Here is a 22,487-nt window from a genome sequence, read left to right on the forward strand (position 1 = left end):
TGATGACATAGGCGTCGGAACCAGGGGGGGGGGGGCTATCTGATGTATGTTCTGTAGTTTTCTTAAAAAGTAGGTATGAATTATAAAATGTATATTTTCTTTGAATAAATAAATGTTGTATTTATCTTGACTTTTCATCTCATCGGGCAGGAAATATTGAATTAATATGCTGTATTTTGTCGCGGTATGGGGTTGCAATTTTAACTATGGGAATGATATTAATTTAATGATAATTAATGTTGTAAAATAATTATATTTTGTTAAACAGACAGCATATTGATTGCTTACAAAATAAACAACAACAAAAAAACAAAAACAAAACAAAAAAAACACACACACAAAAAACCCAGCATGCTTATTCGTTCATATTACCACAGCTCTTTTAAATAATTAATGCTATATTATATTTACAACAAAAAATTTAATAAAAAAAATAGTGCTTTTAATATTTTCTTTAAATATTTATTAAAAGTTAAAATTAATGTGTAACACCAAAACATTACTTAATTACCTTTTTAATTTAATAAATTAGGCTCTAATGAGGATACCTCCTTGTGGTTAGAGCTGGGCAATGTTACAATATTTGTGATAGCTAACATCCTCATAATTTCGGAATTTTTAAGTTTGTCCCGGGTGATCGGATCCGGTTTTAATGACCCGGTTTTTCTTAAAAACTGTTATTAATTGAAGAATTTTTACTTTCCGTTCAATAAATTATTATTAGTATTTCATATGTTTTACCGGAATTAAACGTGAAATGTTCAGTTTTGTCTTAAATAAGTCCACAAAACCGTCAAATGTCGACCCGGGTTTGCCTACCCATTTTACCAACTTGAAAATCAACAATTTTCAGAAATATTTACAGCGAATACAGTTATACTGATTGTTGACATATCCTGAAAATTTCAAGTAGATTGGTTGATTATTTACAAAGAAAATTGAAAAATATCGATCTACCCCGGCTTTTATTTTGCCCCGGCCCGGGTTTGCCTACCCATTTTACCAAGACTCCTGCAACAAGCGTTAATTTTTCGTTACTTTGGTTAGATAGTGATAAATTATAATTATACACACTTGTGCCAAAAATATGTTTTATTTTCTTGTCACTTTAGATTTCATGGGTTTTAAGTGATTTTGAAAAGATTACGGTTAATAGATTCAGAATTATTTTAATGCTTTTTTTGGCGTAACTATGAAATATTTTCCAACATTGTTCTTTTCAAATTTGACGTTAACAATCCAAAGTAAAAATATTCGGCTTGCATATTGCAAAAGATATATTGCAAAGCTCTAAATTTTTTTGTTAATTTTTGTTTGAAATGCCAATCTTTTTTTTTTTTATAGGAAACATATTATTCTAATAAACTTTAATAAGTTGTTTTCCTTTTTAATCCTTACTATTTCAATCTTACTAATAATTTTTAGCCTTTTTGTCATTTAAGTGGAATGATATTTACTCAAATACTATAGAATTGTTAAACAGATTGATCTAAAAACCAAAAGTACGTGAAACCATAAAAACCCATAGTTCAGAGAGAGAGAGAGAGAGAGAGAGAGAGAGAGAGAGAGAGAGAGTTTTTATTTAATTTATTCAAAATTTATTTCGATAGAAAATCTTTATAATAAAAATATACCTACCAATTTTTCTCTCATAATACAGCCATCCAAGGTAAGTTTGCAGTCCTGCATCTGACACAGCATCCATGTGAACAGACAGAAGTTGACAGAAGTGGGTGTTCATGTTGTACATGATGGATTTACACTCGTCATTTCTTGTGCAATAAGATGCACATTGTATTGAACTTCGAAATATAAGTGTAGATATGATATTGGTTTCTGGAGTTGCCCGGTTGTCGTAAGTGGGGTTTCTGGACATGAAGTCGGAGATGGTGACCCCACGTACAGCTAAGATCACCACAAAAACAAGAAATATGGTTTGCTTCATACTGAGTTTCAATAACTAGTTTGATGTACGGGTGTAATTCGTTATATATGTTCTACGAAAATTTGAGGTCAAGATTAAAAGCGGTTTTCTACTTCCCTGTATCTAAGCAAACAAAGTTCGTGGGAAAACAAACATATCAATTCGTAAGTAGGTTTATAATTGAATATCGACATAAATGCGCTTTTAACACAGACATGAGCATGAGACAGATTTTTTTTTTAAATAGTGTGACTATATTCAGCATCACATTATGTTAGAAATTAAATGGAAATCCAATTTGATACATTGTGTGTGGTGCAGTAGATATCAAATGTTTTCCGTTTCAAAATTTTTAAAATCTCTATACCTCACCTGTATATTGATATTGTAAATGGCCATGGATCTTTATAATCTGTGAAATACTCAAAATTCCTTTAAGTAATCAATAACCCTTTTTCTTTATTTCAGCCTCCAGGTAGGATCTCTCGATGTTTCCGAGTCCGATGTTTTCAACCAAATTATATGAATATATCGTGTTTTATAATTAGGGGTCCGTATCTCTAAAACATGAGATGACTACTTCACCATTTTCCACAATGGTAGCGGTACTCCAATAATAGATAACCCTGAAAATTTCAACCCCCAGAGTAAGGGCCCAGTTGTTTCCGAGTCCGATGTTTTAAACCATATTATAGTGAATGGTGTTCTATAAGTGGTCGACCGTATCTCAAAAACTGGAGATGACAAATTCACTATATTTTCACAGTGGCTGTGGTACACCACTAGCAGATGACCCTGAAATTTACAATCACAAGGGTAGGGATCATCGATGTTTTCGAGCCAAATGTTTGAAATCACTTTATAATGAATATAGCATTTTCTTCAATGGCCGAATAACTCAAAAACTCACGGTGGTAGTGGTTAAACCCTTATAGAGGACATGGAAATTTCAGCCTCCAGGGTAGTGGCCCTCGATGAAAATTGTTTTCGAGCCCGATGTTTAAAATCCCGTTATCATGAATATGGCATTTTCTTTAATGGTCCCGTATCTGAAAAACTTGAGGTGACCACATCATATTTTTACGGTCGATCCTCATTCAATTGACAAATACATATAACAGGTCAAGTACAATTAGAAATAATTGATATAAGTTTTGTGATTCTACTCGTTGTCCATCTCTCTGTGAATGTTCATCACTTTTTTAAATGTAAGTAAGGTCTAATTGAGTTAATAAATTGTTATGATAAAAATGAACACTGTTTGCGAAAAAAGGCTAAATATACAATGATTACATCATCTTAGTATGTTTGCCTCTATATCGCATGGAAAATTATTGTAATTCATACATGCATGTCTAAACAAAAATCTTCGAAATTCAGAGCACGACCTAGCTGGCGGCTTAAAAATATATGCATCCCCATTATTTAAAAAAAAAAACTTAATACATGAATTGTTTAGCTTAAAATGTTAACTTTATTTCAAATCGATATGCGTTAATATCATATCTTCTTTATACGTGTGATGCTTATTTGCATGAAATTGGCGATCGACCGAAACTTAGGCTAAATTGAAACAGAGTCACGCAAGTGACCTTCTAGAATTGCGATCCATTTTCGTCCTTTGTCCTTTGCCATGTGTCTGCATCGTGCGGTAATATTTGAACACTTTCAGTTTCTTCTCTGAAACGACTAGGGTTATCTTGACTATATTTGGTGTGTAGCATCTATAAAACTCTAAAAATTAGTACAAATTACAAATTTAAATCGTATATCCTCTTAGTCAAGTACAGGATATTACACATAGAAAATGAACGCAAAGTTATAATGAGCAGGGGTGCCTCTACAAAAATAGTGAAATGCATGGTCCTTGGATCAGAGACCTGGCCAATACGGTTATATAGTGAAAATGAATTGATTCCTGAAAAAAATAATTCTCTATTCCCATATACATTTGAGAAAAATTAAGGTATCCGACCATTATTAGGACATAATTATTCCAACCTTGAATATCAATCATGTATAAAATACTCTTAAATTAATTCAAAGCATTTTAGAGTAGAAAAAGATTTTTTTTAAAATGTCATAAACTAAGCAGCAATTAATTAATTTATATTGCATTAAGGTCTATGGGGACAAGCACATTTTTAAAATAAAAAAGTAAATACTAAGAGTATCAATAAATATTCTGGTGGAAAGATGCATTTAATCATTAGAAATAGGAAAACTATGATAGGAAAACTATTTAAAACAAATGTTATACCGTATAGATATTTTTTAAGAATTGAATACGTATTCAATATATTAAAAGCAAAGGGGGGTAACTCTTCGATTACAGGAAAAGGTCAATTATTAGGACACATTCCACTCTTCCATACTGATACTTAAACATTAAAACTTTGTCCAAGTATACTGAGTAATAAGCCCATACATATATGTCAAGCGTCCCCATTCAGTGAACAAGGGCTATTACGGATCGGATACCTTAAATGCATTATTATAATGTCCATTAAGTCCTCACCAGAATTGTGGATGGTCCCTGGGTCAGGGGTCCAAGCCCTAAGGAGGGGCCAAAATGGCCATACAGTGAAAATGCATTATTGAATCTTAGAAAATCTTATTCATAATCTCTACTTCCACAGTAGGGGGAGATAAACTGAATGCATGAAAATGATGTTGTTGAAACCTCTTACCAAAATTGTGAAATTCATGGCCCCTGATAACGAGTTGAAACCCTTGGGTACAGGACCAATGTGACCAATGCATATAGCTGGCGTAGTTTATAACTTCAATTTCAATCCTAATTTCATTTCTTTCATATCAATTTTTTACATACTCCCAAAAAAGTGGGGGGCCAACTCCATGATAATTCAATTTTTTATAAGTAAATTTTAAAAAGTTAGTTGCTGCGAGAAACACCCCCCCCCCTGTGATACTTTTCATCCAATTCATGTACATGTATACATGTATACGGATCACAACCCCCTGGCATTTTTGCATAACTTGTCAATGACTAGTTGGAGTTTGTTGTACAAGAATACAATACAAATATTCTAAAATATATCAAAGGCAAAGATAATATGTTTAACTGAGTTAGAGCATTGATGTACATGTATTTTATTTAATTTTTTATTGACATTCAAACTTTTTAAGGGGGAGGTATGTTTCGATTCTTGCTGTAAGTTGTTTTTTTTTCTAATTATATTATATATAATAATTACTGTAAATAAATTTTTAATTTTAAATTGTGTGATTGATAATTTCTGGCACTTCGGGTAACTCTGACCCATTGTATAAATAGTGCCTCTTTGGGAGGTTAACAGTTGAAATTGACACCCCGAAGAAACCATTGTCAACCGACGCGAAGCAATTTCAACTGTTATTCTCTCAAACAGGCACTATTTATTTTATTATACTGAATGTCCTAATTTTAGAGAAAGAAGAAGGTACAGTTTCTTTTAATATTTGCCCTAAAATTCAAAAGTGGTTAAAATCCCATGAAAATACACATATGCTATCTTGAACATGAATGTATATAAAATACCAAGTTATACGCTTTTATCTTGATTCAAAAAATAATTATGACTTTAACATTTTGGCAAATTTCTAAGATTAAGTCAAAAATGATGAAAAATGGCACATTTTCTCATAGTTTTTTTAAGAGGAAAATGTGTCCGCGGCCGTCGCCCACAACAAAATTAATATATTTTATGTGTCATATCATGATAAAGTTATAATGTGAGTTTCATCGTGGGCGACAGCTGCGGACATAGTTTTCTATTCAAAAAACTACAGAGGAATTGGTGTCTTCTGCTCAGTTTTATGAAAATTACGGGAAAATGCACTGTTTGTGACGTCATAATTACCCTTGTGAAAGTCTTATCAGTATCCCCGAATACCCAAACTCCGTCACCATAAGCAGAAAACCTCCCGCGTTTCTCTGTAAATTATTTTTTGTGGTTTTTATCATTTGCAATCACTAAATATATTCTGAAACAATATAATTTATAAAATTATTAACAAAAATATTTTGATTTTTATTCAAATAAGCTCTCTGAATACGACGTGTATCACGCGTGCTTACAATATCTTATGAACCTAACTCCGTCACCCACATGCTCTATGATATGGCAGGGAATGAAGACACATTAACAATTTAGTTAAAACTCCATTTGTATCTAGGCCAAGTTATGATAAGTAAAAATGGTGCATACAATTTAAATTGTATTTAATTTCATCGAAATGAAATGATCGCCAGAATAAAAAATGGGTCCATGTAACAACAATCACAATGGCCTTTTCAGAATGTATGGATGCCGTTTGATTTATGTCCTTACATATTTAAAATATTTTATATCATTAATTAATATATTATTTATTATATTATTTATTTATTACATTTTTAGAAATGTAGCATATTCTTAATAGCGATATACCGGAGATATCTATACCCTGTATAAGGCAAAAGTATCGGCATGAGCGATTTGACGTTATCATCAAGAGTAGTGCATAAAGGCTATTGCGGACTGAAAAAAATTGTTTTAATTACCTTAATCAAAAATGTATTACATGTGAAATGTTTCATCTTGACCTTTCTAAAAATGGCTGACCACCGTAAATGATCGAATGGGCCCGCATGTCAGAAATATCGATATTTTAGTGCACCCGTGAAAAAGATTTAGCTGATTTCACACAATTAATGGTGCATAAAATGAACAAGGTTTAATTCTGTTATTTTTTGACACATTCTTAAATTTAACCGTTGCAAATTGTTGACATTTGATTGAAGATTTTTTAACATGCAAAAAATGACGTCATAATCGCACTTGATTTCAAACGACAAGGAGTTTCCCGAAAGTGAAAGGGTAGTGACGGAGTTAGGGGCTATGCGATAAACTATTCATAGATTCTTAGTTTATGAATATTATTGTGTAGATAAATGTTACATTTCCATTTTTTGTGATATTTTTAAAAATTCCTCTAAAACAGGGCAAAATATGACTGAAACTGTACCTAGTTCTTTTTACTACTTATATATAGTATAAGAAATGAAGCAAATTCTACGGCAAACTGTACGCGCATAATTTACGCGCATGTAACAATTCGTTTTGTTTTACTTTCATGTTATATACTGTAATCTGATTGGTTTAGACGCAGTTCATAATCTGTTCTATTACCCTCAGCGTTAGCAACGCACTTAGCAACGGGTAACATTACAAATTGTTACATGCGCGTACGGTTCGCCTTAGAATTCACGTTATTCCTATCTAAAAGCAGTAATGTTTTCTTTAAAATTAAGACACTCAGTATTCGCACGCGAATAAAAGTTGTTTTACAGTAGATGTGGCAGCAGAAAGAGGAAGCATTAGCAATACTAACAACACCGGCAGCTCACAGGTGAGGTTCCATGACAGACTTATCTCTATTTACAGGTTTTTTTAAAGCAAAATAATACATTAATAAATGATGCATTTCAAGTGTAAACTGATCATATCAGTTTGATTGATAGCTGTTCAAAGAGGGCATGGGTTTTGTTAAACATATGAAAATTGGAATAGCGTCATTGTTTAATGATCAATCTTTCACACACATTGTAGATGTTGGCATATGTACTCGTGACGTACAATAATTATAGTTAAGATTATACGATTTTCATTGCAAATCTACGTCTGATTTCTATGGATGATGAATCCATTTTACCCATTCATCAAACAATCAATTCTCTTTTACAAATTGAAGCATTATTTAACGGCGGAACAGTGATTTTGGAAAGACTGATAGAAGATGTGATGTTATAGATTTCGAATTACAGCGATAAAAATATACGTTTTGAAATAGAATGTTATTATCTTTAAATGACACCAATAAATATTTATTAATGTTTCAAAAGAAAAATCATTGCCTGTACTCAAAAATTGACACTGACATATAGTTTAGGTCACTTGATTCACTAAGGCGACCTATTGACCTATCTTTGTCCATTGTCGTGTCGTTTGTTGTCTGTTAACAATTTTACATTTTTAACATCTTGAAAAATACAAGGCCAATGGTACCTTCTTTTCTTTTTGGAGTATCTCTAGGATTAGAGGAATCTTAATTGTGAAATTTATCACCTTACCACATACGGGGCCTCATGAACAAGGCCAAATATGCAAACGGCCTCAGAAATCTTTTACTCTACTCCAATTATATAATATTAACCATTATAGGGATACTATGTCATGTGATCATTAACTGCATAAATCATGGCATTTGGAACTTTCCTTTCTTACTCTCAAGCATACCGGAAGAAATTTGTGTTCATTTCATTTTACCCTTAATTGTCAATGTTTATCATTAGTTTGCAATATTTACAACTTAGTTTTTTGCAGGCAAAACTTGACTTTGATTTATGTTTCATTTATCTAAAAAAAAACGAGGTAAATGACTCTGACAATGCAAATGATCTTATTATTAAAGAAATTTTTGGTTAAAAACGATGTTGTCAGTATTTTCGCATACGGACCCTCTCGTCAGAACAAAAACCTACGCTTATCCAAGATCCATGCAATTTATTTGTTACATTAATGAAGAAAAAAAAAGAATTACTCATCGTATTAATGTTATTAAAAATGTGTCATGTTTTACGTAATTAAGAGCAAATAAGGACCAGAATGCTTAATCCTTTACAATTTATACCTCATACCTTTTAAAGGGGTAATATTTTGATCATCATCGACAATATTTAACAAAAATGTTTTGAATAATGTTCTATACAATATACAGCATTTTGTTTATTTATTTATTTTTTGCAAAATGGCTCAAAGGTTTGGTCGTTGAATATTCATATTCTACATAATCTTAAAAAGAAAAAGAAACTTCTGAATAGTTGTAGAACAAAAGTTCTTCAAAAACACACGAATTTTTAATTGATATCAAGAAAACGGGATGACCCCTCAAATTAAGTCACTGCGCCTTTATAATTAAGTGAAAGGATTGCTGAAAATATATAAGTAATTATTTAAATTGGAGGTGACACTTCCATTTAGGACTATTATAAACTAATCAGTTCTAGGTTATTCACCAACACCATACTAAAGATGGTTTATGAGGTTCAGAACATTATACAATATATCAAATAACGTCAACGGAAACGTGGTACAGAACAATAAAGGAAATACAAGTATTAGTGATATGTCTACATAATTAGATAAATATATATAGATATAGCATGTAAAGTTTTTAAAAATGGCAGACCAAGTCATATTTATTGGTAATATAATAACAAATTTTATTTCAGGGTTTCCACCTTATTAGAAGACCAATTTCTTGAAATTATAAAATATTTCAAATTGGTCTTGTACAGGTTTTATCATGAAGATATTGTTTCCTAATATCTAATTATGAAATACATTATAAAAAGTATTAAAATCCATACGCAAACTAAAAATAAGGTCTTTTCACACGGTGGCAATAGATTCGAGACTAGAAATTTCTTTCACAAACAACCGGTCTTGTGACCGTGCATGGAATATCAACCCACACTCCCATATAGCCAGTAGATGAGGCAATGCATTTTTCAGAGCCGGGGCCTGTACTATCATTCGGTTCACCAGTAGGCTGATACCAGTTAGTGTAGGTTGACGGAGTTTGACTATCAATCCACGTAAACGTCCCGGAATTATCTGTATCGTATCCGTTCAGCCAGTATTCGCCTGGTGCTTCACAAAGGGTAGATGCTACATGTGTTTAAAAAAAAATTAAGAACATTCTTTCATTAGAACTTTATTCATGCTTAATTACACACTATTGTATTATACACGTGCTTTATTGACTCACATTCCAGTTCGTTTGACTGGTTGTCTTTATTGTGTATCATATTTCTACAGTGTTAACTAAAGTCTATTAAATTTTATAATGCCTGAAAACCTACTCAATTCTGAAAGCCAGTCATTGTCAGCTTGAGATTGCACTTCAATGACGTAAGCTGGTGGAGACAGGCTGGCACAAAATGTCTGTGAAAAGAATATTGGTGATAATAATTCACATAAATGATTTATTTGGAGTTTATGGTATCTATGGTTAGGTCTATAACAATAACGTTCTTCACTTGATAAATAAACATGTAGGTTCAGAGTATTTGTGGTCTAAGACTGATTACCCTTTCTTCGCCTTTTTTTTTTGTTAAAGAGACAAAATAGCTGAAGACTGTGTGTTTTACTTCAGGTTTACCAATTTTACCGTTAGGAAATAAGAAACAATGTCGATAATGACAGTTGAAATATTGGCAGTATTCTAATGATGGACTTCAATTTCGGAAGCATATGATGGCTGCTTATCGATGTGTATCGTGAAACAAAAAATCCATACTGTTAAAATGACAATCATCTACATAGCTTGTAACCTATCAATTTATAATTAAGACTTTATGTTGTGGTAAAAGATATAACAATATCACAAAGTCCTAAAATGTTATCTCACCCGAGAATCATTGAATGTTCTGTAATTAGAATCCAACAAATACCAATGACCAAAACGATAGTGCCAAATTGAACAATCTGTAAAAAAAAATAACATTGCTAATTTAATTATTTGTATTTATTTAAATACGCCTGAAAATCACAATATTAAACTAGATACCTCCGATACGCGTATCTCCTGCCAAATGATGTCATAAATCAACGTCTCTTGTTCCTTCACCATTAAAATAGACACCTCTGTAATCCCACAATTTAGCGGCGGGTACAACTTTTATCAACGAAAACCAATGAATCGTGGATCTTATATTATTCCTAAGCGTTATCCAACAAGATATTACTGGGGCATTAAGTTGCTTACCAAATGTTGTCTGTGTAGTTTCAGTGCTGACTACTGTGGTCTCAACATCGACTGTTGTGGTGGTTGGCATCGTTCCATCTGTATGATGTAGTCAATTGAAAAAATTATTGTGAATTGCATTACAACATTCATTATAACAAATGTACCAATGTATCATGATTATAGGAATAGGAAGGGAAACCTGTCAAAAGGTAGTTGATCCCTAACCAAGAGAAGTATAACTGATCGAACACCCTTATATATACGAGGGTTGTCCCTAAATAATGTAGACAGGACACATAATTTATAATTTGTTCACTGCAATTTCATTAGACTTCTATGTTTTCTTTAATGACCTTTTGGCAAACAATACTGAAAAATTCAAATCTGTACCTTATTTATTTCTCGAGAAAATAAATAAGTACTAACAACAAGTTTTGTCACATCGTTTTACGATAACATTTACGTTTTATTTCCAAACATGTCTCTGAAAAAATATCATCTTTAAAAAAATGTACCATGAGTGCATATTCAACATGTATTTCTAGTTTTGTTTTCTTTTTTTAAAATTGTGTAAGTACAAACGATCTGTCAGCTGCAAACTTGTCTTGTATTACTTGTTGTCTAACGTCCGTCTTACCGAAATGTGTCGTTCTGCATTTTGACGTCCATTGATATCGTTCGGGGTTTCTTTTTTTCACTTATTGTCATCATACTTGTTCAAATATTTTTAATGTTGTTTAACTACTTATTCACAAAACGCATTCCTAATCGATTTTGTTAATTTCATTTACTTCCAAAGCCGCTTAGAATTAATTTCATGGTTTTTACAAAATTGTGTCAGTTACTGCTGTGCCACCTTAAACGCCGACATCGTCATTTTATCACGAGTTAACTTTTTAACTTGTCACAAAAACGCGCTATATGATATTTAAAAGTTTTGTTATAGCCAAAACATTTTCCGAGTAACTAATAGAATTATTATCAAATATCAATGTATGTTTTATTTGATTTTTTTCATTCAAAAAGTACTTTTCCTCGCAATTTTTATTTCATTATGTTGATTTTAACTTTTTTTTTTGACATTGCGCCGCATGTCGAATTTCTGATTTAATATGCTTTCATTCACTAATTTAATCTCAAACAATATTCGATTTTAAAAATGTATTTGAATGCAAATGTCTTGAACCCTTTGTGGCACAAATTCATCTTCCTTTGTCTTCGATTAACTGAATAACGCCAATTGTCTACGCTATTTTGGGACAACCCTCGTACATGTATTCTAATCACTAATTTAAACCAATGAAATCCAAAAAAGCAGACTGACATTAATTTACCAACCAGAAACTAGATATTTTATATATTAAGGCAAGAATGATATCATGGATACCATGTAGTATTATGAATTATGAAAAGTCCTTAAAAACCCTGGTGAAACTACTGTGGAATCATTAGATTTCATGGTGACTCAATTTTCGTGGATTTCGTGGGTACCTCTCATCTACTAATTAATATCCTCCACTAATTGATAATTCAGTGTTATTAAGTAACATTTCCTTTCGTAAGTATAAGAGAATACACGAAATTACGTCCCAACGAACCTGAAAAATTTAATAAATCCACGAAAATTGGCCTCCACGAATTTTAACTATTCCACAGTATCAGGTATAGATATAAGAAAACTGTTTTTTTAAAAATTAATAAAAACTACTATAAGTTTTCTCTTCGGGTTATGGTAAGGTATCGATAAAGTAGCAATTAAAGCAGAGAAAAGATACATAAGTCCGCTTTTAGCAATAATATTTTCTCTCATACCCGCATAAATCACCCAAAAAAAGAACATTTTATTGTTTAAATACAAGTATTTTTTGGGAAACAATTGCCTTGAATAGTTGCGATCTGCAACGAGAGTCAGTTATTTGCAACAAGCGTTAATTTTTTGTTACTTTAGTTAGATAATAATTAATTATAATTTTACAAACTGGTGCAAAAAATATGTTTTATTTTCTTGTCACTTTATGTCTCATTGATTTAAAGAGATTTTGAAAAGATTACGGTTAATAGATTAAGAATTATTCAATGCTTTTTTTGACGTAACAATGAAATATTTTCCAACATTGCTCTTTTAAGATTTTATGTTAGCAATCCAAATAAAAAATGTTCATCTTGCATATTGCAAAAGATATATTGCAAAGCTCTAAAGAATTTTTTGTTTGAAATGCCAATTTTTTCCCATTAAAAAAATATTATTCTAATCACCTTTAATCACTTGTTTTCCTTCTTAAACTCTTACCAATGTCATTCTAACTAATAAATTTTTGCCTTTTTGTCATTTTATTTGGGATGATATTTGCTCAAATAAATATTACAGAATTGTAAAACAAATTGATAAAGAAACCAAAAGCATGTGAAACCTTATTAACTCAAGAGAGAGAGAGAGAGAGAGAGAGAGAGAGAGAGAGAGAGAGAGAGAGAGAGAGAGAGAGAGAGAGAGAGAGATGTCGCGATAGAAATAGAAATACAAACAAAATCTTTAAAGAAATATACCTACCAATTTTTCTCTCATAATACAGCCATCCATGGTAAGTTTGCGGTCCTGTATCTGACACTGCATCCATGTGAACAGATAGAAGTTGACAGGAGTGGGTGTTCATGTTGTACATGGTGGATTTACACTCGTCATTTCTTGTGCAATAAGATGCACAGTGTATTGAACTTCGGAAAATAAGTGTTGATATAACATTGGTTGACAGAGTTGCCCGGTTGTCGTAAGTGGGGTTTCTGGACATGAAGTCGGAGATGGTGACCCCACGTACAGTTAATATCAACACAAACACAAGAAATATGTTTTGTTTCATACTGAGGTTCTGAAACTAGTTTGACGTTCGAGTGTTATCCATTATATAGACATGTTTCTACTAAAATGCGATGTCATTGGTCAAGATGAGCATCTACATCAAAGAGGGTTTTCTACTTCCTTGTACCTAAGCAAACAAAGTTCGCGAGAAAACAAACATATTAATTCGTAGGTCGAAAATTGAATATCGACATAAATTCACTTTTAACACGGACAGCGTGTATGAAACGGATTTTATTCTAAAAATGTGACTCTATTCTGCCTCACATTATGTTAGTAATTAAATGGAAATCCACTTTGATCCATTGTGTGTGATTCTGTGGACATCTAATGTTTCCCATTTCAAAAATCTATAATCTCTATACCTCAATGACCCATACATACATATATATATATATATATATATATATATATATATATATATATATATATATATACACACACACAATAAAAATAAATATTTTTTTTCTGAAAAAGGTTAGAGATACAATAATTCCATCATCGAAGTATTTTTACCTCTATATCTAACAGAAATTGATTGTAATTCATACATGCATGCTTCTACATAAATCTTCGGAATCCAAAGCACGACCTAGATGTCGGTATAAAAAACGCATCTTCTTAATTTTCAAAAAACCATTAAAGATGCATTGTTTAGCTGAATATGTCAAATTTTATTCCTGTAGCTGTGATAAATGATTTTTACATCGTTAATTAATGTCTTCTAAATATACTAGCGGAAAAAAGAAACTGTGCATTATTTAATATATGAAAAAACATTTAAAAATTACAATGAACAATTTTTATTTTTTGTAACACTGTTAACACATGTATTCCTAACAACAACTCATAACACATTAATGTCAACGTGGAATAACGTCATTTTCAGCACACTCAAAAGTCACAGTTATTTGAAATTGAATTAACAAAATTAATAACGCGTGTGACCACCATTTGCGTTCACGCATGTTTGACAGCGACGCCTCATTGATGCCACTAAAGTGTTCAGAAATGCTTGAAGGATGTTGTTCCAGATGTTGGTTAAAGCCTGGCCTAAATCAGCCAATGTCACTGGCTGATTTGGTAAACGACGTAAACGTCTTTCCATTTCATCCCAGACGTACTCGATCGGCGACAAATCGGGGGAAACAGCTGGCCAAGGCAAGACATCGACATTCTGTTGAAAAAACAAGTCCCTGACTACACGTGCAACGTGTGGCCTTGCGTTGTCTTGCTGCAGAGTGATGTGATTTTGATGTCTCTGTATGAAGGGTATCACATGACGCTGAATAATTTCATCTCGATAGCGTATGCCGGTGAGATTTCCATTGACAATTTGTAGAGGGGTCCATCCACGTGCTGATATTCCATCCCACACCATAACGCTACCTCCACCAAACGTTGCACAACACAGGCATCCTGGTAACGCTCCCCAACGTGACGATACACCCTACAACGGCCGTCACTGCTATCCACTGCTATTGACCACCCGAGAAAACCATTGTAAACCGACGCGAAGCGGAGGTTGACAATGGTTTTCGAGGGGTGTCAATTTCAACAGTTACCCTCCCAAACAGGCACTATTTTTTTTATTCTACTGAATGTCTTATTTTTAAGAAAATTTTACTGCTTTTATAGAGAAATGAAGTGAATTCTACGGCGAACTCGAGCGCATAATTTAAGCGCATGGAACAATTCGTTGTGTTACCCATTGCCAAGAGTGTTGCTAACGCTGAGGGTAATATAACGGATTACCAACTGCGTCTAAACCAATCAGATATCAGTATTTAACATGAAAGTATAATAATATCGATTGTTTATAAATACAAACAATAGATATAGAAAAATAATACTAAATTTTATAATGCAGTTTCTTTTTTCCGCTAGTTTATCTTTGCTGCCTATGTGCGTTTTTTATGTGGTCATATTCGTTTTTCGTATTCAACAGAAAAATTTAGCACGTAGTTATAATGAGCAGAGATGCCTCTACCAAAATTGTGAAATTCATAGTCCCCAGGTCAGGGGCTCAAGTCCTAGATCGGGTCCAATACGGTCATACAGTGAAAATGTATTCCTTCGTAGAAAAATCGTCTTCTTAACTCCAATACATATATATTTGAGAAAAACTAAATGGGTGTTTATAATGTTCATATAGACCTCTACGAAAGTGAAAATGTATTGTCTCTTCCACAGTAGGGGAGATAACTGAATGTATAATTATGATGTTCGTAAAGCTCTCTACCAAAATTGTGAAACTCATGGCCCCTGAATCAGGGCTTTGGGTCCTTGGGTATGATCAAAATGGCCACATAGTGAAAATGTATAATATATATATATTCCGTATTTTCTTAGTTGTGGGAGATAAATTTAATGCAAATGCGTTGTAATTTTGTCCATAATATCCTCTTTTCAAATTGTGAAAATCATTTCCAATGGGGCACAGATTCAAGCTTTGTTATGGGGGGAGGGGGGGGGGGGGGGTCACTTTAGTCACTCGGGTAGCCTATTGCCGTTGGTCGTGAATGTCCGTAAAAAGTTTTCCATTTTTTATCTTTATCTTGAAAACTACTAGCTTAATGATCACTTGGGCATATTGAATTAAATACGTGTTCTATTTTACGAAATTCTTCTTTAATAAATTATACATTGTATGCTTATAGCAATAAACTGTATGCATGTTTGTGTGCATAATGAATAAAAATATGACTGTATCAAAATATTGCCATAAAAGGCCTGCAGATGTCTTCCTTTAAAATATTTACAATTTTACAATATTTACTGACCCTTGAAGCCAGGGGTATACATTGTAATTCCTCCGATTCTTGGCGCCCCCCCCCCCCCCCCACGGACATTTTTTAGAACATTCTTGAATCTTGAATTTCATTTGTATCCAGGATGTTCCAGTAACATTTTGTATTTGCAATTTCTGGAGTGTTTCGGATTTCTGTTAATGTATAAATACACTGTCGATAATGTATGTATGAAAATGAATCGAGTACAAAGAGTAGGCTAAGATAGGTGTTGGATACTTGGATACTTTCACTGGAACATTTTATGTACAATACATAACGGACACTCGACTGTATGTATGTTTGGATTCATGCAGTACGTTTCCACGTTTTGTTTTTATATATTATAAATTTATTGTAAATTAGTTGTTGTTAATTTTAAACTGTGTGTTTGATTATTGCTGGCACTTCGGGTTACTCTGACCCATAACATGTGCGTTACGCTGGCGCTCCAACGGAGCTCTAATTGGCGCTGTTGGAGAACTTACGGTGCTGCCAGTGTGACCCAACTTCGTTCCTAATGCTTGTTTCTTTCTTACGCCATCGTTTTGCGTTCTGGACGATCCTACCACGACAAGTAAAATTGCCTTTGGTTTTTGCGGCGCTGTAGGAGACACTGCTGTGTAAACAGATAGCCATGCTATGACCGTGAATTGCTAGTATTACATATCAGTCACTATGATACTTATGAATACCTAGATATTGTGCAATGAATTGTGGTAATGATAACTAACAGAATGCACTCTGTGACTCTTGTAGCACTGCGTAGTATTCCTAAATGATGATTATGAAACAGGTGCATAATACGGGAATCATATCCAAATTGAGAGTTTATAAATGTCATATTTGGCGATTCTGTTTCTGCATCGATAGCTCTAGTATTCTATATTGAGTCATGTATTGCATATTCTGTATAACCTTTGTAACCTTTTAAACCATGAACACATGTATACTTTTATATATGACATTTCAATATTGCACGCAAGCAATACGTCATAATAAGGCGGGATACTCAAAGCTTGCATCCAAATACTCTAAGTCCTAAATGAGGTTAATTAATTCTGGCACAGTAAAATCCAAATTGAAAATATATAAACAAATTATCAACAAAATGTCATATTTGGCATTCTGTGTCCGCAATGAAGGCCCTGATATTGCAAGTTAGTCATGTAATGCTATTTAACCTTTGTAACCTTTAAGCCATGTATGTATGAATGTATTATGTGTAAGCGATGCATCATACCCAGGTAGGGGACTCAGAGACTCGGACTCGGAGACTCAAAACTGCATTATAATATTATTTCTGACAGTTCTGACAGTTTTGTTGCTTCATTTAGAAATAAAATATAACTCTGGAATTTGAACACTAAATGTTTACTCATGAACATCGTAGAGGGGCCGAACAAGTCAGGACTATCCATCATCAGTAAAATGTTGAATATACCCATGTAAAATTATGTTGAGCAGATTATTTGATTTGGGCTGCTTTTAATTGTAACTTTAACTATACGATCACGCTTTAATAAAACTGCTTGTGAAAGAACTACTGGACTTGGTGATTACTAAGTTTAAGCTGACCCTCAAGTGGATCCATAAGACGGAAAGGTTATTTAACTGCGTGCATCTCGGTGGCGTTTTATAGGACGCAACAAAATTGCCTTGAGAACGCAGCTTCAGTGTGACGGGGAATTTATATAGATCAAATATTATGTAAACAATAGTACATGTACTTATTCGAATTGATTTTAAAAGAACTTTCTTAAAGCTTCGGGTTTAAAATAACGATTTCGGATAAATGAGGTCAGAATCATAATAGGTATTTTCGTTAATGTTAACGCGTGCAGTGTAAAATTCTTAATGTCTTATGTCTCATGTTAAGACTGAAGGTTTTACAATAATCGTCGACCATTTACAATCTCGAACACTTTTAAGAACAATTGATTTTTTACGGCGTGAAACAATTTTGGATATTTCTGATTCTATAATTGCGAGGTTTTAATTGTATCATAAAGAAACACTGCGGGAGAATGAAAAGTTAGTAATATCTTGTCTGTTTTCTCATGTGAATAGAAGCTAAAGCTATATTTAATTTTCTACAGTTTTACAGAGTGCAAAGCCAGGGAGCTCATGTCAGTAGTGTGTGAAAAATGTTCCACAAAGTTCTGCTTGTGGTAGGAAAGATGAACTCTTTTTCAGAGAATTGTTGGTTGAAACCTTGACCAAATTCCAAGTCAGATCACCATGCATGGCTTCATTTAAGACAAGATCACCATACACTCTTAAGTAAAAATACAATTTCGTACTGACAACTACTAATCATTTCTAAATTTAATTTTCCTAATTACAATAGAAGGTTGGAGGCCTTTATTAGACTGAATTCGATTATTCATGTTCATGGCCTAAAATATTTCATATTGACCATTTTCCCTGAATATAAACAGAAGTATAACAATTCGAAGAGTTTGCATGGAATACTATATATTTTCTGATTGTTGTTAAAGTATCTTGTGCAAAACCATTTTAGACACAGGCATCAGAAGGATCATAACTGTGAGAAGATAGTGGGAAAAAAAAACAACACAGAACACGTGCAACAAATTTTAGGTATTTTTATATTCATTTTATACACATTTTGTGTGGCTGGTATGCAAATTGCATTTCTCTTAAGACCATCCAAAAAATTATTAACATAATAGCTGACCATGACTTATTGATAATAGCATCTACAGCTATGTACATATATGTACTTTTGATTACTTGTATCTTTTAAGCTACATTTACTGAAATAATGTTTTTTAAAAATTAAATATTTCAATTACACTATCCAAGAAAGGAGATAAAGTAGAAAAAAACAAAATTTAAAAAAAGGAAAAAAATCCAGTAAGACTGCGGCCAAGGTGGCTCTAAAGAAGATGATGCTTCATGCAGTTGGTGATGCGAAGATCCCAGACTTTGACAGGGTGTACATTCAGATGGTGCTACCAGGTGGTTCCGTCTCCAAAGGCACCACCAAGCCTGTTCTTTTATAAGGTATATTTTATTCACCAGTATAAAAAAGTCTGGTATTGTTTATATATTTTGTTGATGTTAATCATGAATGGGCTAATAAATTCAATACCCAGGTAGCATTAAATGTATCTCTAAGATAAGAGAGAGAGAGAGAGAGAGAGAGAGAGAGAGAGAGAGAGAGAGAGAGAGAGAGAGAGAGAGAGAGAGAGAGAGAGAGAGAGAGAGATGCAAGATTGACTATAAATAGGAAAAAAAATATTGATTTAGTATTTGCCACCAATATTAATCAAATGTTATCACAATGTACTGTATCATGGTATTCACTAGTAACCATCTTTGTCCTTTTATTCTTTTCTTCACAAAAATATTTTAAATTCGATACTAATGCATTTGTTGGTCTGGTCTGGTCTGTTGGCAGAGCAATACTGTAAACCAACTTTTATTTGCGACGACTTTATTTCGCGATTCACTTCCTAAAAACTGGTTTGCGACAATTAATGTTCGCGACCAGGCCTTCTCCAGACCCGTCTTGTTATAACAACCATGTGACATGGACTGGTTTGCGGCGAGAAATATTTGCGACGACGATACTCTTGCAAAGCTCGCGAAAATTTCCCGCTCGCGAATAAAAGTTGGTTTACAGTAGATGTGGCAGCAGAAAGAGGAAGCATTAGCAATACTAAAACACCGGCAGCTCACAGGTGAGGTTCCATGACAGACTTATCTCTATTGTACAGTTTTTTTAAAGCAAAATAATACATTAATAAATGATGCATTTCAAGTGTAAACTGATCATATCAGTTTGATTGATAGCTGTTCAAAGAGGGCATGGGTTTTGTTAAACATATGAAAATTTGGAATAGCGTCATTGTTTATTGATCAATCTTTCACACACATTGTAGATGTTGGCATATGTACTCGTGACGTACAACAATTATAGCTAAGATTATACGATTTGCATTGCAAATCTACGTCTGATTTCTATGGATGATGGATCCATTTTACCCATTTATCAAACAATCAATTCTCTTTTACAAATTGAAGCATTATTTAACGGCGGAACAGTGATTTTGGAAAGACTGATAGAAGATGTGATGTTATAGATTTCGAATTACAGCGATAAAAATATACGTTTTGAAATAGAATGTTATTTTAATTTTTCAAAAGAAAAATCATTGCCTGTACCCAAAAATTTACTCTGACATATATTTTAGGTCACTTGATTCACTAAGGCGACCTATTGACCTCTCTTTGTCCATTGTCGTGTCGTTTGTTGTCTGTTAACAATTTTACATTTTTAACATCTTGAAAAATACAAGGCCAATGGTATTTTTTTCTTTTCGGAGTATCTCTAGGATAAGAGGAATCTAAATTGTGAAAATTATCACCTTACCACATACGGGGCCTCATGGACAGGGCCATATATGTAAAAGGCCTCAGAAATCTTCTACTCCACTCCAATTATATACTATTAACCATTATAGGGATGCTATGTCATGTGAGCATTTACTGCATAAATCATAACTGTTGGAACTTTTCTTTCTTACTCTCAAGCATACCGGAAGAAATTTGTGTTAATTTCATTTTACCCTTAATTGTCAATGTTTATCATTAGTTTGCAATATTTACAACTTAGTCTTTTGCGGGCAAAATTTGACTCATTACGAAGTTGCGAAGGATGGAAGTTTCTCTCACGATAATTTTGAATTCTAGAAGATAGTGCTTCATTTCAGACGATAGACTCTCTACTACTGTATTTCAAACGACAATGGTTTGTCAACAAAGTCCGACAACTCTTACAGTTCTTAACACATATAAAAAAGAATAAAAACAAACAAGTTTTGTAAATCCGAAAAAAAATCTATAGCTTCTTCATAAATTACATTCCTTATTTGGAATTTGAATAAAAGACTTTGATTTTAGATATATGATATAAACAACATCACACTGTTGTTTTGATCTCGTCCCTGGTATCAGCCCTCGGATGGTATCGGCCCGCGCCCTTCGGGCTTGGGCCGATACCAACCGCCCGGGCTGATACCAGGGCCGAGTCAAAACAACAGTGTGATATTCTATATATACAAAATCGATACGTAGTGTTATCACAGACAAAGACACTAGATAATGTAAATATAACGCCATGTTCACTAAATAATCGTTGTTTGTTACTTAAATGTATACATAATTAGATAATTATAATTATACAGATATGGCATGAAAAGTTTTTAAAGATGGCAGACCAAGTCATATTTATTGGTAATATAATAACAAAGTTTATTTCAGTGTTTCCACCTTATTAGAAGATTTCTAGAAATTATAAAATATTTCAAATTGGTCTTGTACAGTTTTTACTATGAAGATATTGTTTCCTAATATATAATAGTGAAATACATTATAAAAAGTATTGAAATCCATTCGCAAACTCAAAATAAGGTATTTTCACACGGTGGCAATATTTTCGAGACTAGAAATTTCTTTCACAAACAACCGGTCTCGTGAAATAGCATGGGATATCAACCCACACTCCCATATATCCAGTAGACGAGGCAATACATCTTTCAGAGTCGTAGCCAAACTGATCATTCGGTTCACCAGTAGGCTGATACCAGTTAGTGTAGGTTGTCTGATTTTGACTTTCAATCCACGTAAACGTCCCGGAATTATCTGTATCGTATCCGTTCAGCCAGTATTCGTGAGCCACTCCACAATTGGTTGATGCTGCATGTGTTTTAAAAATGATTGAAAGCGCATTTTTATATAGATAATTAATCATACTTAATTACACACCATTGTATTTTATACGTGCTTTTTTGAATCTCATTTCACTTCGTTTGACTGGTTGTCTTTATTGTGTATCATATTTCTACGTTGTAATCTAAAGTCTATGAAACCTTAAAATGCCAAAACTGAAAACTTACTCAATTCCAAAAACCAGTCATTTTCAGCTTGAGATTCCACTTCAATGACGTAAGCTGATGGAGACAGGTTGGCACAAAATGTCTGTGAAACAATATTGATTATAATTATGATGGACCGAGACTAATCACCAGTTCTTTGCCTTTTTGTTAAACAGACAGTACAGCTGAAGAAACGTGTTTTTTACTTCAGATTTACC

The 22,487-nt window shown here is 33.1% G+C and overlaps 2 protein-coding genes across 2 annotated transcripts in view; both read right to left on the reverse strand.

The window, feature by feature from the left end:
* The window catches only part of LOC105346513 (snaclec coagulation factor IX/factor X-binding protein subunit A), a 40,384-nt gene that overhangs the window by 8,369 nt on the left and 9,528 nt on the right, over nucleotides 1-22,487 (reverse strand). The gene's annotated exons all lie outside the window — the stretch shown is intronic.
* LOC105320148 (lectin-like) lies at nucleotides 8,916-13,565 on the reverse strand. The gene is made up of 5 exons (XM_034480178.2): nucleotides 13,269-13,565; nucleotides 10,739-10,816; nucleotides 10,382-10,458; nucleotides 9,834-9,915; nucleotides 8,916-9,639 (listed from the first exon to the last, which is right to left on the reverse strand). The coding sequence occupies exons 1-5, from the start codon at nucleotides 13,504-13,506 to the stop codon at nucleotides 9,386-9,388; spliced, it is 729 nt and encodes a 242-aa protein (XP_034336069.2). The 5' UTR covers nucleotides 13,507-13,565; the 3' UTR covers nucleotides 8,916-9,385.

This window comes from Magallana gigas, chromosome 3 (assembly GCF_963853765.1).
Source record: "Magallana gigas chromosome 3, xbMagGiga1.1, whole genome shotgun sequence".
NCBI classification, from domain to species: domain Eukaryota; kingdom Metazoa; phylum Mollusca; class Bivalvia; order Ostreida; family Ostreidae; genus Magallana; species Magallana gigas.